General features: G+C 38.9%; 1 protein-coding gene across 4 annotated transcripts in view; it reads left to right on the top strand.

The window, feature by feature from the left end:
* Positions 1-12612, top strand: part of akap9 (A kinase (PRKA) anchor protein 9) — a 206028-nt gene that overhangs the window by 12230 nt on the left and 181186 nt on the right. For 3 of the 4 annotated variants that reach the window (XM_073054489.1, XM_073054487.1, XM_073054486.1), the window contains exons 3-4: positions 7574-7618; positions 11726-11782. In XM_073054489.1, coding sequence (XP_072910590.1) covers positions 7574-7618; positions 11726-11782 — 102 coding nt within the window. The remainder of the gene's footprint in view (positions 1-7573; positions 7619-11725; positions 11783-12612) is intronic. The other variant, XM_073054488.1, reaches the window with a different exon arrangement.

Here is a 12612-nt window from a genome sequence, read left to right as displayed (position 1 = left end):
TTTTTCTGAATAAATTAGAATCTAATTGCTCAATTTATATTTGCATTTTATGCACTGAGTTAAAAGCTTATTTTTTTTAAGTTCAATTTGTTCACCCACAGTATTGTAAGTGGTTCAATTTGTGGTTCAAAAATTAGAAATTAGACTTCTTCATCTTCAAATGTGATATTACTTTTGTAGGGGGTGCGAACGTTAATCAAACATTTCCTAGGGGTGTGGGGCATAGAAAAGGTTGGGAACCACTTCTGCACATCCACAGTGATGAAGTGTTTTGAGAGATTGTTGATGAAACATACCAACTCCTGCCTGAGAAGTGACTTGGATCCGCTCTAATTTGTCAATTGGTACAGCAGATGCTCTTTCATTGGCTCTTCACTCAACCCTGGATCATCAGGACAGCAAAGATGCATAGATCAGATATTCTTTATCAAATACAGCTCAGCATTCAATACAATCCTCCCCCCCTCCCATAACTACCGTATTCAATAAGCTTCAAGACCTTAATCTCAATACCGCCTAATGCAATTAGATCCTCAATTTCTTCACTTGCAGATTTACCAGGATATTGCCTGGATTGGAGGGTATGTGCTATAATGGACAAACATGGATTGTTGTCTCTGGAGTGGCAGAAGCTGAAAGGAGATTTGATGGAGATTTGTAAGATTATGAGAGGAATAGATAGAGTAGACAGACAATATCTTTTATGTCTAATTGTCTAGTTAGACATTAGACAATGTCTGATACCAGACAGCAGGCATTTAAGGTAAGAGGGGTTGATTTCAAGGAGAGGTGAGGGGCAATTTTTTTTTACACAGGGTGGTAGGTGCCTGGAATGCACTGCCTGAGGTAGTGGTAGAGACGGAAACATCAGAGACTTTTAAGAGACATTTAGATAGACACATGAATGTGAGGAATATGGAAGTATGTGGACATTGCATAGGCAGAAGAGATTAGTTCGCCATTTGATTAATTTAATTGGTTTGGCATGACATTGTGGGCCAATGGGTCTGTTCCTTTGCTGTACTGTTCTGTGTTCTATTTGGAATAGAAATGGCTGTGACTTGGCTTCGTGTTCACCAGGTGTTGTTTCTTGTGCTTCCTTTGAACTTACCAGGTCCTGGTTTGATTTGTTGTTCAATTTCCCACACACCCTCAAAACTCAGCAGGGCATTGTTTCCTGTACTCTCTTGAAACTCACTGGGACCACTTAGAAAGTAATTATGCTCTGTAACATTAAAAAAAAGAATTAAGGGTTTTTTTTGGTCTTGCATCTGAAAGTTCAGCAAATCTTGCCAGTCCAGCACCAATAAAGTCATAAATGTGCTAGATTAAAGTAAGTTTATTGTAAAAAGTAAATAATTGAGGGATACTACCTTGGGAGGGGGGGGGGGAACCTGTTTATTCCAACTCTCTGTCTGCTCTTTGATGCAGAGTAGCCTCTTCACACAGTACTGCAAATTCTTCTGCACAAGATGTTCTGAAAGGCCTGTTGAATGCTGCATTTTCTGACTTAAAGCATTCTCTGATATACGTATATTAACACTTTTCCATAAATGAGGAGACTGCACACAGTGTGTACTGCAGATGTGGTCTCACCAATGTCTATATAACTGGTGCATCAATTTGGTACTCCAGCCCCCAGTAGTAAATGGTAATATTGTATTCTAAATACTCTTATGAATTGCTTTTTCGATCTGTTTGCAAGTCATGCAATAAGGCAGCTAGAACACAGATCTCATTACATCTCAGAGCTCTGCAGTCACTCACTCATTAGATAATATAAATTTTAAAAAATTCCTGTCAGTAGACAATTTCATATATTTCCACATTATACTCCACTTAGTAGATTTACCAGAATCATTCAGCATATGCATGCTATCCTGTATTTTTTTCTAGTCAATTATTCTTTCCAATTTAGTGTCAACTAGAAACTTAGAATTTATGTTATTGATCCTCGATCTTTATGGTAAACTCTGAATAATAGTAGTTCAGTACTAATACTAATGGTTGTGTAGCCCCACTTTCAACCTTCTGAGCCCCTCTTGTTTACATTTTTATTCTTTCATCTGATACCATGTGCATTGATCTTGTCAATCCATATAGCACAAAAATTGAAAGTGTGTTGGAAAGATACATATGCTGTCAGTATCCTTTTCTACCATATGCTGTCTCATCATATAATTCACTGGTAGTGATTAGGCAGACTTTTCAAAGTCCTTAGAATATTTTATTTCTTTTTCTTCTTAAAGAGGGATACTATTGTTTTTTGCATCACTGATATTAAGCTGACTGGGCTTTGTGTATGCCTCCTTTTTAAAATACAGTTATTATATTTGGCATCTGTCAGTTGTCGAATACTGCATCTTTTAATAACAGATTACTATGTATGTATATAAGCACCTCTAGTGTGTTTATTAATATTTTCATGCATTTTTATAATATTTGTTTTAAATTATTGGAATTTTATCAGTAATTGGATACTTCTGAATATTGGAGACCTCTAATGGGAAATGTGGTTCCATCTCCTAGTTCGTGTCCTGGCAGAGGTTGCCAGCTTGTTTCAAGCATGGATCTTCAGTTGTATATCAGTTGAGATTTAGTGGGCACTAACACCTCAGTGCACCATGTAATGTGACTCTAGGATTGAGAGACATAGCATGACTGGATCGCTGCATCTGTACAATATAAGTAATAATGTGGGTAGAGTAGGATGGGTGAAGAAATACAAAGTCAGTGGGCTGAATTGAGCACAATATGACTCAGGATTACTCATCTGTGTGTTAAAGAGAATTGTATCATTTTAATCATTGCCTACTTCACAAACACTAAGCAAAACAATCATTTACTATTGCTGCCATTTTTCTACTGCTGCCTGCGATTTTAACACGATCATTAATTAATGGCCCTATTTCCATCCTGTCAATTTTTTATGTGGATGAAAAATTATTTTCATTTATGTTTAATGATACTTTAATATTCCTCTTTGCCTTCTAAATTGCTATTGGGTATTAATGCTTTGTATTCTCCCTTGCCCCAATTTGAAAATTACAGCCCATTACTTTGTTTTAGTGCACAAAATTTAAAAGAATTTTAAATATTAGTTATTTAGTTTTGGCTATGTTTCTAAGCTGTTATTCTGAAAATTTATTCCATCTTTAGCTGTTCATGGCTACCCTTAGTTTAGTTTTCTTTGAATAATTTGACATCTCCTTATTTAATATTTCTAAGGCAACACTGGTTAGATTAGATGATGCGTGAATTAAATAGAGTAAAGATTATTCAAGTTCATTCTGCTTTCAGTACAACCTTAGGAGGACCTCTTTGTAGGCGTAATTTCCTATTCTGAGAAAAAACCTAATTAGATGTAGTGCAGTGTTGTGTGAAGTGGTTCATTTGGGCTTGAATTAATGTGCTATAGGGCCCGCCAGTGAAGATTCTATTATTTTTGGTTGCAAATTTTTTTTTTTGCCATTATTTGTTTCTATGCTTTCTGTGGAATTTTGAACAAATTCCTGCAGTGTATAATCAAAAAGAACGTCTGTGGGTGTAGGTGCTTCTTAAAGTATGCATTGATTAAAATATTTGTTGCAATTTTTCTGTTTCTTCCTTGTCCTTGGCTTCATAACGTTTGTAAAAGTTGGAATGGGCAAAACTGAATTTTATATATCAGCCTAATTTATTACATTTTTTTTGTCCAGGAAACAGGCAAAGACAATGTGTGAATAGCCTTTTCAAAGTTATTATATAAGTTATTGTTTGATCTCAAAATCTTCAACTCCCCCTTGGATTCTACCACTCGCCTGTATACTTTAGAATAGGCAATTGAGTTGTCCCATTTCTTGGATGTAGGGGAAGAAGTCGGATTTTCAGAGGACAAGGTTATATGGAGCTAGATGGCAATAGTTCTACTAGTGCTATTATGCTGCCCCAAGAAAGGCATTGAGTCCTTTGTGTCTGTGCTGACTTCCTAATAGCAAAACTATTAGCCCATTAACTAACCAGCCCATCTTTGTACTTTGGAAGGAATCTTGTATGGCTGTCTGGGTGAACGTACAAGCTTCACATGGACAGCAGCTGAGGTTGGAATCAACCCAGGGTCTTTTCAGCTGTAAGACAGCACCACTACCCACTGTGCCACAGAACTTACTTCCATCTTAAATTAACTTTCTTAGCATCAGTTGCATATGCTTATGTTATTCGTTTGGGCCAACCAACACCGAATTAAAAAGCAGTGATTTTGGCACTACTTCATGCAGGAAGGCGGTGAAGACAGTCCATTAACTGCACTAGGAGTCTGCGTTGATTTTGTTCATTTACGGTCAATTAGAAGAACATGCAGTGGAGACTGGATGAATTCCTCCATCAGTGACTATTAGGAACTAATACTCAGTTTTATAGTACTGCAGCAATATTGATGGTGTTTTAAATTGTTCTATATTTAATTTAAATACATAATATATTACTCAGTTAAACAGCGGCAACCCTACTTTGGCTAAGTTAATTGAGCCAAAATGTATGCATATATTTATTATAATAATTTATAGATTAAAAAAAAATATATATATATAGCATTGCACTGTTGCCGCAAAACAACAAATTTCATGACATATGCCAGTGATATTAAGCCTGATTATGAATCAGGATAATGTAGACTATTTCAAAATCTGCTAAGTGTTACGTATTGAATACTACTGATACACTATAATCTCATTAAGAGGTCAAATGTCAAATTAGCAGGAAGTGGCTGCCATTTATCACTGATCTAAATCATGAGATGATAATTGCAGCTTGGTAATTTTTAATGTTTATTTAAGGGGATTTTATTTTGCCCTTTCTTTCTGGTTGTCATGGTAAATGGATTATTCAAGCAGTTAATGTATGCACTCAGGACAAATTGGTATATCTGATACTCTACCAGAAAATCAATTTACACTGTCTTTCCAAATAACAGTCTCAGGGCTCAGGAATATGATGTCTTTCATTTAATCATTTTTGTTGGTGATATTTCCAGTCATTGAATATTTTCATTGTAAAGAAAAAACATTCTGATACAAATTTTTCTTTAACTTAGTGAGTTTCTGTTTACATCAATGTATTGGTCTAGGTTCGGTTTGTATTCCTCTCAAATATTTTCAAAGTGACTTTGAGATTTCTCTTTTCAAAGCTTAAGAACTTTTTTCTATTGGTCTATTCCAACCAAGGTCAGATTCCCACTTTGATTATAATTGCATTCATTGCACTTAAATGAAATTCGATCAATACAATTGATTGCTAAAAAAACAACACACAGATGTGGGCGTTTAAAATGATTATCACTAATTGATGTTTTGGAGAGGTTCCAGAGGAGGTTCACAAGGATGATTCCAGGAATGAGAGGGTTATCATATGAGGAACGTTTGATGGCTCTGGATCTGTACTTGCTGGAATTCAGAAGGATGGGCGGGGGGCAGGATCTCATTGAAACCTTTCGAATGTTGAAAGGCCTAGACAGAGCAGATGTGGAAAGGATGTTTCTCATGGTGGGAGAGATAAGGACAAAAGGGCATAGCCTCAGGATAGAGGGGGCACCCTTTCAAAACAGAGATGCGGAGAAATTTCTTTAGCCAAAGGGTGGTGAATTTGTGGTGTATGTTGTCACATGCAGCTGTGGAGGCCAGATCGTTGGGTGTATTTAAAGCAGAGATTGATAGGTTCTTGATTGGACACGGCATCAAAGGTTGCGGGGAGAAGGTGGGGAACTGGGGTTGAGGAGGAGATAGAAAAAAAAGGATCAGCCACAATTGAATGGTGGAGCAGACTCAATGGGCCAGATGGCCTAATCCTAGTCCTATGTTTTATGGGTTTTGATCCTGCATTAGGACTTCTGTAGAGGAGCGAAAGTTCCCAGTATATGTCAAATATGGTATAAAGATTGAATCAGTGAATTTTCCATTTTCAGGTAACCCACACCCCCCCCCCCCCCCCCCGCCGTGTTCTCCTCCTATACACACTCAGCTGTCCACCTAGTTTTAGACCATAAAACCACAAGACATAGGAGCCGAATTGGACCATTTGGCCCGTTAAGTCTGCTCAGCCATTTCGTTTTGGCTGATCCATTTTCCTTCTCAACCCCATTCTCCTTCCTTCTCCCCATAACCTTTCACGCTTTGAGTAATCAAGAACCTAACAACTACCGCTTTAAATATGACCTTTAATTACCACTATAACTACCGCTTTAAATATAATGAATTCCACAGATTTGCCACAGATTGGCTAAAGAAATTCCTCTTCATCTCCATTCTAAATGGACAGCCCTCTTTTCTGAGAATGTGCCCTCTGGTCCTAGACTCACCCACTCTAGGAAACATCCTCCCCACCCACTTTGTCTAGGCCTTTCAACATTTGTTAGGTTTCGATGAGATCCACTCTCATTCTTCCGAATTCCATTGAATACAGTCCCTGAGCCATCAAACACTCCTCATATTATAACTCTTACCTTCCTGTAATCATTCTTGTGAATCTCCTCTGAATGTTCTCCAATGATAGCACATCCTTTGAAGATAAGGGGCTCAAATCTGCTCACAGTACTGCACGTGAGGTCTCATCAGTACCTCAGCATTTCATCCTTGCTTTTATATTCCGGTCCTCTCACAATGAATGCTAATATCGCCTTTGTCTTCCTCACCACCGACTCAACTTGCAAGTCAACCTTTTGGGGAATCCTGCATGATGACTTCCAAGTCTCTTTGCACCTTATATTTTTGAATTTTCTGCCCACTTAGAAAATAGTCTAAGCTTTGGTTCCTTCTACCAAAGTGAATAACCACACACTACCTGGCACTGTATTCCATCTGCCACTATTTCGTCCATTCTCCTAATCTGTGTGAGCTCTTCTGTTCCCTCTCTAAACTACCTGCCCCTCCACCTATCTTCATATTGGCTGCAAACTTGGCAACAAAGCCATCGATTCTGTCATCCAAATTGTTGACATATAATGTCAAAAGAAGTGGTCCTAACACTGACTCCTCAAAATGCCACTAGTCACTGGCAGCCAACCAGAAAAGGCCCCCTTTATTTCCAGTCTTTGCCTCCTATTAGTCAGCCAATCTTCTATCCCTGCTAGTCTCTTTCCTGTAATACCATGGGCTCTTATCTTGTTAAGCAGCTTCGCAACGCAGCTTTTCAAAACCCTTCTGAAAATCCAAGTACACAACATCCACCAATTCTCCTTTGTCTATCCTGCTTTTTATTTCCTCAAAGAATTCCAGTGGATTTGTCAGGCAAGGTTTTCCCTTAAGGAAACCATACTGACTATTTTATCATGTAGCCTGAGACCTCATCCTTAGCAATTGACTTCCAACATATTCCTGATCACTGAATTCAGACTAACTGGCCTATAATTTCCTATATTTTGCCCCTCTCCCATTTTGAAGGGTGGAGTGACATTTGCAGTCTTCCAGCCTGATGCCAGAAGTGTGGTGTTAGTACAACGTATAGGTTAGTTCCATAAATTTTTACCCACTTGCCATTATGTTACTCATGTATAGTATTTTACTTGAGTAAAATATCAAGTGTTTTTATGTTTGTTTTTCAGGCAGAGAGTGAAGTATCAACAACAGCTGATGACTGTACCTCAGAGGTAAGAGTTTAAAAGAATGAATATTACCCAGAGTTCTGAATTATAAGTGATATTTAAATTTTTTTTAGTCAATGAAACCAAAAACAGTACAACAAAGAGACTACTCAATTAAGGACATGAAAACAGATGGATAGCTCTTGAAATCTGCCAGAATTGTTTGGAAAGAATATTAGGGGACCTTAAATGACAGGCAATGACAAAAATAGATAGATAGATAGATAGATAGATAGATACTTTATTCATCCCCATGGGGAAATTCAACTTTTTTCCAATGTCCCATACACTTGTTGTAGCAAAACTAATTACATACAATACTTAACTCAGTAAAAAAATATATGATATGCCTCTAAATCACCATCTCAAAAAGCATTAATAATAGCTTTAAAAAGTTCTTAAGTCCTGGCGGTAGAATTGTAAAGCCTAATGGCATTGGGGAGTATTGACCTCTTCGTCCTGTCTGAGGAGCATTGCATCGATAGTAACCTGTCGCTGAAACTGCTTCTCTGTCTCTGGATGGTGCTATGTAGAGGATGTTCAGAGTTATCCATAATTGACCGTAGCCTACTCAGCGCCCTTCGCTCAGCTACCGATGTTAAACTCTCCAGTACTTTGCCCACGACAGAGCCCGCCTTCCTTACCAGCTTATTAAGACGTGAGGCGTCCCTCTTCTTAATGCTTCCTCCCCAACACGCCACCACAAAGAAGAGGGCGCTCTCCACAACTGACCTATAGAACATCTTCAGCATGTCACTACAGACATTGAATGACGCCAACCTTCTAAGGAAGTACAGTCAACTCTGTGCCTTCCTGCACAAGGCATCTGTGTTGGCAGTCCAGTCTAGCTTCTCGTCTAACTGTACTCCCAGATACTTGTAGGTCTTAACCTGCTCCACACATTCTCCATTAATGATCACTGGCTCCATATGAGGCCTAGATCTCCTAAAGTCCACCACCATCTCCTTGGTCTTGGTGATATTGAGACGCAGGTAGTTTGAGTTGCACCATATCACAAAGTCCTGTATCAGTTTCCTATACTCCTCCTCCTGTCCATTCCTGACACACCCCACTATGGCCATGTCATCAGCGAACTTCTGCACATGGCAGGACTCTGAGTTATATTGGAAGTCTGATGTGTACAGGGTGAACAGGACCGGAGAGAGTACGGTTCCCTGCGGTGCCCCTGTGCTGCTGACCACCGTGTCAGACCTACAGTCTCCCAACCGCACATACTGAGGTCTATCTGTCAAGTAGTCCACTATCCAATCCACCATGTGAGAGTCTACTCCCATCTCCGTTAGTTTGTGCCTTAAGATCTTGGGCTGGATGGTGTTAAAGGCACTAGAGAAGTCAAGGAATGTAATCCTCACAGCACAACTGACTCCCTCTAGGTGAGAGAGTGATTTGTGCAGCAAATACGTGATAGCATCCTCCACTCCCACCTTCTCCTTATACGCAAACTGAAGAGGATCCTGGGCGTGCCTGGTTTGTGGCCTCAGATTCTGTATTATCAGCCGCTCCATGGTCTTCATCACGTGCGACGTCAAGGCAACAGGTCTGAAGTCATTCAACTCCTTTGGTTGTGGTTTCTTCGGTACCGGGACAATACAGGATGTTTTCCACTGTCTGGGTACTCTTCTCTGCTCCAGGCTCATGTTGAAGATGCACTGTAGTGGTTCTCCCAGCTCAGTCGCACAGGCCCTCAGTAATCGTGGGGAAACTCCATCCGGTCCAGCCGCCTTGCTGGTACAGATCTTCCTCAGTTGACCTTCCACCTGTGCAGCCGTAATCCTGGGCGTGGGCAAGGTCTCCTGTGAGTGGCTATTTTCCTGTGAGGGAAGTAAGCCTGGTGTGGATTTCTGCGGTGAGGATGAGATTGAGCTGTCGAACCTGTTGAAGAAGTTGTTCAGCTGGTTCGCTTTCTCCACATCTCCACTTATGTTCGCCCTCCGCTTTGCACCGCATCCGGTGATGATCTTCATCCCATCCCACACCTCCTTCATGCTTTTTTTCTGCAGCTTTTGTTCTAGCTTCCTCCTATACTGCTCCTTTGCCCCCCTTATCTGTACTCTGAGTTCCTTCTGAACTCTTTTAAGCTCCAACCGATCACCATCTTTAAAGGCCCTCTTCTTCTGGTTTAGGAGGCCTTTGATGTGACTAGTGATCCAGGGCTTATTATTGGGATAGCAGCGAACAGTTCTAACAGGGACAACTGCATCCACACAAAAGTTAATATAGTCTGTTGTGCATTCAGTGACCTCCTCAACGCCCCCACAGAGCCCCCCTTGCAGTACATCCTAGTTAGTAGTACCGAAGCAGTCTCTCAGGGCCTGTTCAGCTTCAGGAGTCCACTTCCTAAAAGAGCGTGTGGTAGTGGGATGCCTCATCACAATTGATTTATATCTGGGCTGTAACAAAACCAGGTTGTGATCAGCTTTCCCCAATGAAGGCAGTGGGGATGCACTATATGCCTCCTCTACGTTTGCATACAGTAGGTCAATAGTCCTATTACCCCTGGTGTAGCAATCCACGTACTGGGAGAAAGCAGGTAGTGTCTTGTCCAAAGTCACATGGTTGAAGTCCCCTGTAATTATCACCAGTGCCTCAGGGTGCTGTGTCTGAAGCCTAGCAACAGCGGAGCTGATGATGTCACACGCTACCGTTGCGTCGGCACGCGGCGGGACATACACATTCACAACAATGACGCTTGCGAATTCTCGAGGCAGGTAATATGGCCTCATACTCACGGCGATCAGCTCAATATCTCTTTCACAAACGGAGATCTTTGTACTCAAATGTATGCAAATGCTTAAAATCAAAAAATTCTTTCATTATTATAAAAATGGTATTTGAAGGATTATTATAGGACTACAATTTTCAAGGTTGACGTTGACTCCTGCAAACCTAAGAGCAGATCAAGCAGATAATCCAGCAAGTATGCAGCAATTCACAACTTGAAGGATATCTATTCCTCACCATTAATTTCTGGATAATTGCATACAAATAATGCTGTGTTGTTGGCGGAAGAAAAACCGAGCAAATAAATAAGAGTTAAATTTGCAATCCAATATAATTAGGCGAAGTGTAAAAATTGAAAAGGATAAAGAGACATTAAGGATAAGGGTGTCACACAGGGGAAAGGATAAGCAATGTACAGCAAGAAGCAAAGATCTGCTTTCGATAAAATGAAAATGAAAATTTTGGTAAATCGGACTGTAGTTGAGGAACTAGGAATGTTTAGCAGCCAAAAGGTACAAATTCAAGCATGTTTCATGTTTAATAAAGAAGAAATGTTGGAAAGTTTGAGTTCAAAACCTGAAAATGTAAATAGTTATAAATAATAATGGGTTGAATATAGGTTGATATGAAAAGACTTTGTACATAAATTTTAATGCAAACGAAGTGAGGAGGGGCTGTCGAAATGCACTGTGGATATATTTTCTAACATTAACAGACCAGAAGTAGTTGAAGTTTATTTGTTTGAGAAAACGGTAAGAAATATTAGATAATTCATTGCTGTCTTTAACCCTTTCATCAGGACTCCAGTGGTAGGTAAAAGAAATTGGGGACTGACAAAATGTCAGAGTTCTTGCCATGTAAATGGCTAAGGGCTTTTGAGCTTGTAGAGGTTACAGAAGAAGGGTCAAACCAACAGATGGATTTGAAGAAAAGTAGTATCTTTTTATTATGGTGTTTACTAGGCAACAAATGTTGTTGTTTAATAGTTGGTTAGCAAAATGTATTTTACTTTAAATAATTCAAAAATGTTATCCTTTTATTGTCTACTAGTGTGATTCAAACATGAATAAGTTGTTTTTTAGTAGATTGATTAATCATGATTATACATTTTTAATTGTTCATCTGCCCTGTTATAAATCGTTTTTATTGATTCTTTACAGCTTATGAACACGAGAAGCTACAATAATGTTTTCAAAGTGGGCTTTAGGAGACTTAACTCACTTCTAAGTTAGAAAATGTATAGAGAAATGGATGGGAATGGTATATATGGTGTTTCACTGTTTGTTAATAAACGTCATTGCGTGGTTCTCATATTATTTTGGGGAGAATTGATGAGAGGATACTCTTAAAGTAATTGTTTGGTTTGAACAGGGAAATGGTTGTACAGTGCAACAAGAAATACTATTTAAAGCAGAAGATATGACAAGGGTACAGTATGAAGAAAAACAACTTAATGACATATTTGCATTTTTAACCATAGCTGCTGAAATGTTTCCTCTCACCCCACACCCCCCCCCCCAACTATGGCTGAAATGGTTCACGGTGTGTAATTCCATATAACCACCCACAGTCAGGAATTAAGTAATTCAAAGAAGCTTGTTAAAGTAGTTTTTTTTTCAAAATTAATCCAATCTGCATCATTCATTGACAACTTGAAGGGAGATAATAAAATTGAATAATGCAGAGAAACACTTAAATGCAGTTAAGGGCACTCCCTTTAAGACGTTACTTAAGATGGCTGTTGAGCTAGAATAATGTTGGAGACACAATTGGCATCCTCCACCTGATTGGAACATTGTTGGCAGTAGTAATTAAAAATGGAAAATAAATTTAGCCACATTAATAATCCTTATCATCATTGCCTTTATTCACCCAAAAATACAGTGACAATTTTCAGCCCTTTTGCATAGCAATGTGGTTAAGAATGTCTTTAACATTAGCAAACTATTGCACTTTCTATATACTAACCTTCAATGTATGTGCTTCTTTACTTCATTGGGAGAATCTCTACTGACTCTTTGTTTCTTGCTGCTTTAGAAAATGATTTAATAAGCAGTTGCCATTTTTTGTGTGAACTAAGTGTAATACAATTAATTAATACTGGGATATCTAGATTTTTCAAATTAATGAGATTATGTACAATTACTCTGAATACAATTTATCAGAAGGCATAGTTATGATTTAAAAATACTTTGTATCCATGATTCAGTTATTATTACTGAACATTTTTGACTTGTATCAGAGTAAAATATCATTTT

This window comes from Hemitrygon akajei, chromosome 8 (genome assembly GCF_048418815.1).
Source record: "Hemitrygon akajei chromosome 8, sHemAka1.3, whole genome shotgun sequence".
In the NCBI taxonomy this organism is placed as follows: Eukaryota; Metazoa; Chordata; class Chondrichthyes; order Myliobatiformes; family Dasyatidae; genus Hemitrygon; species Hemitrygon akajei.
Note: the sequence above shows the minus strand (reverse complement) of the source record. Positions and strands in the feature narration are given on the sequence as shown.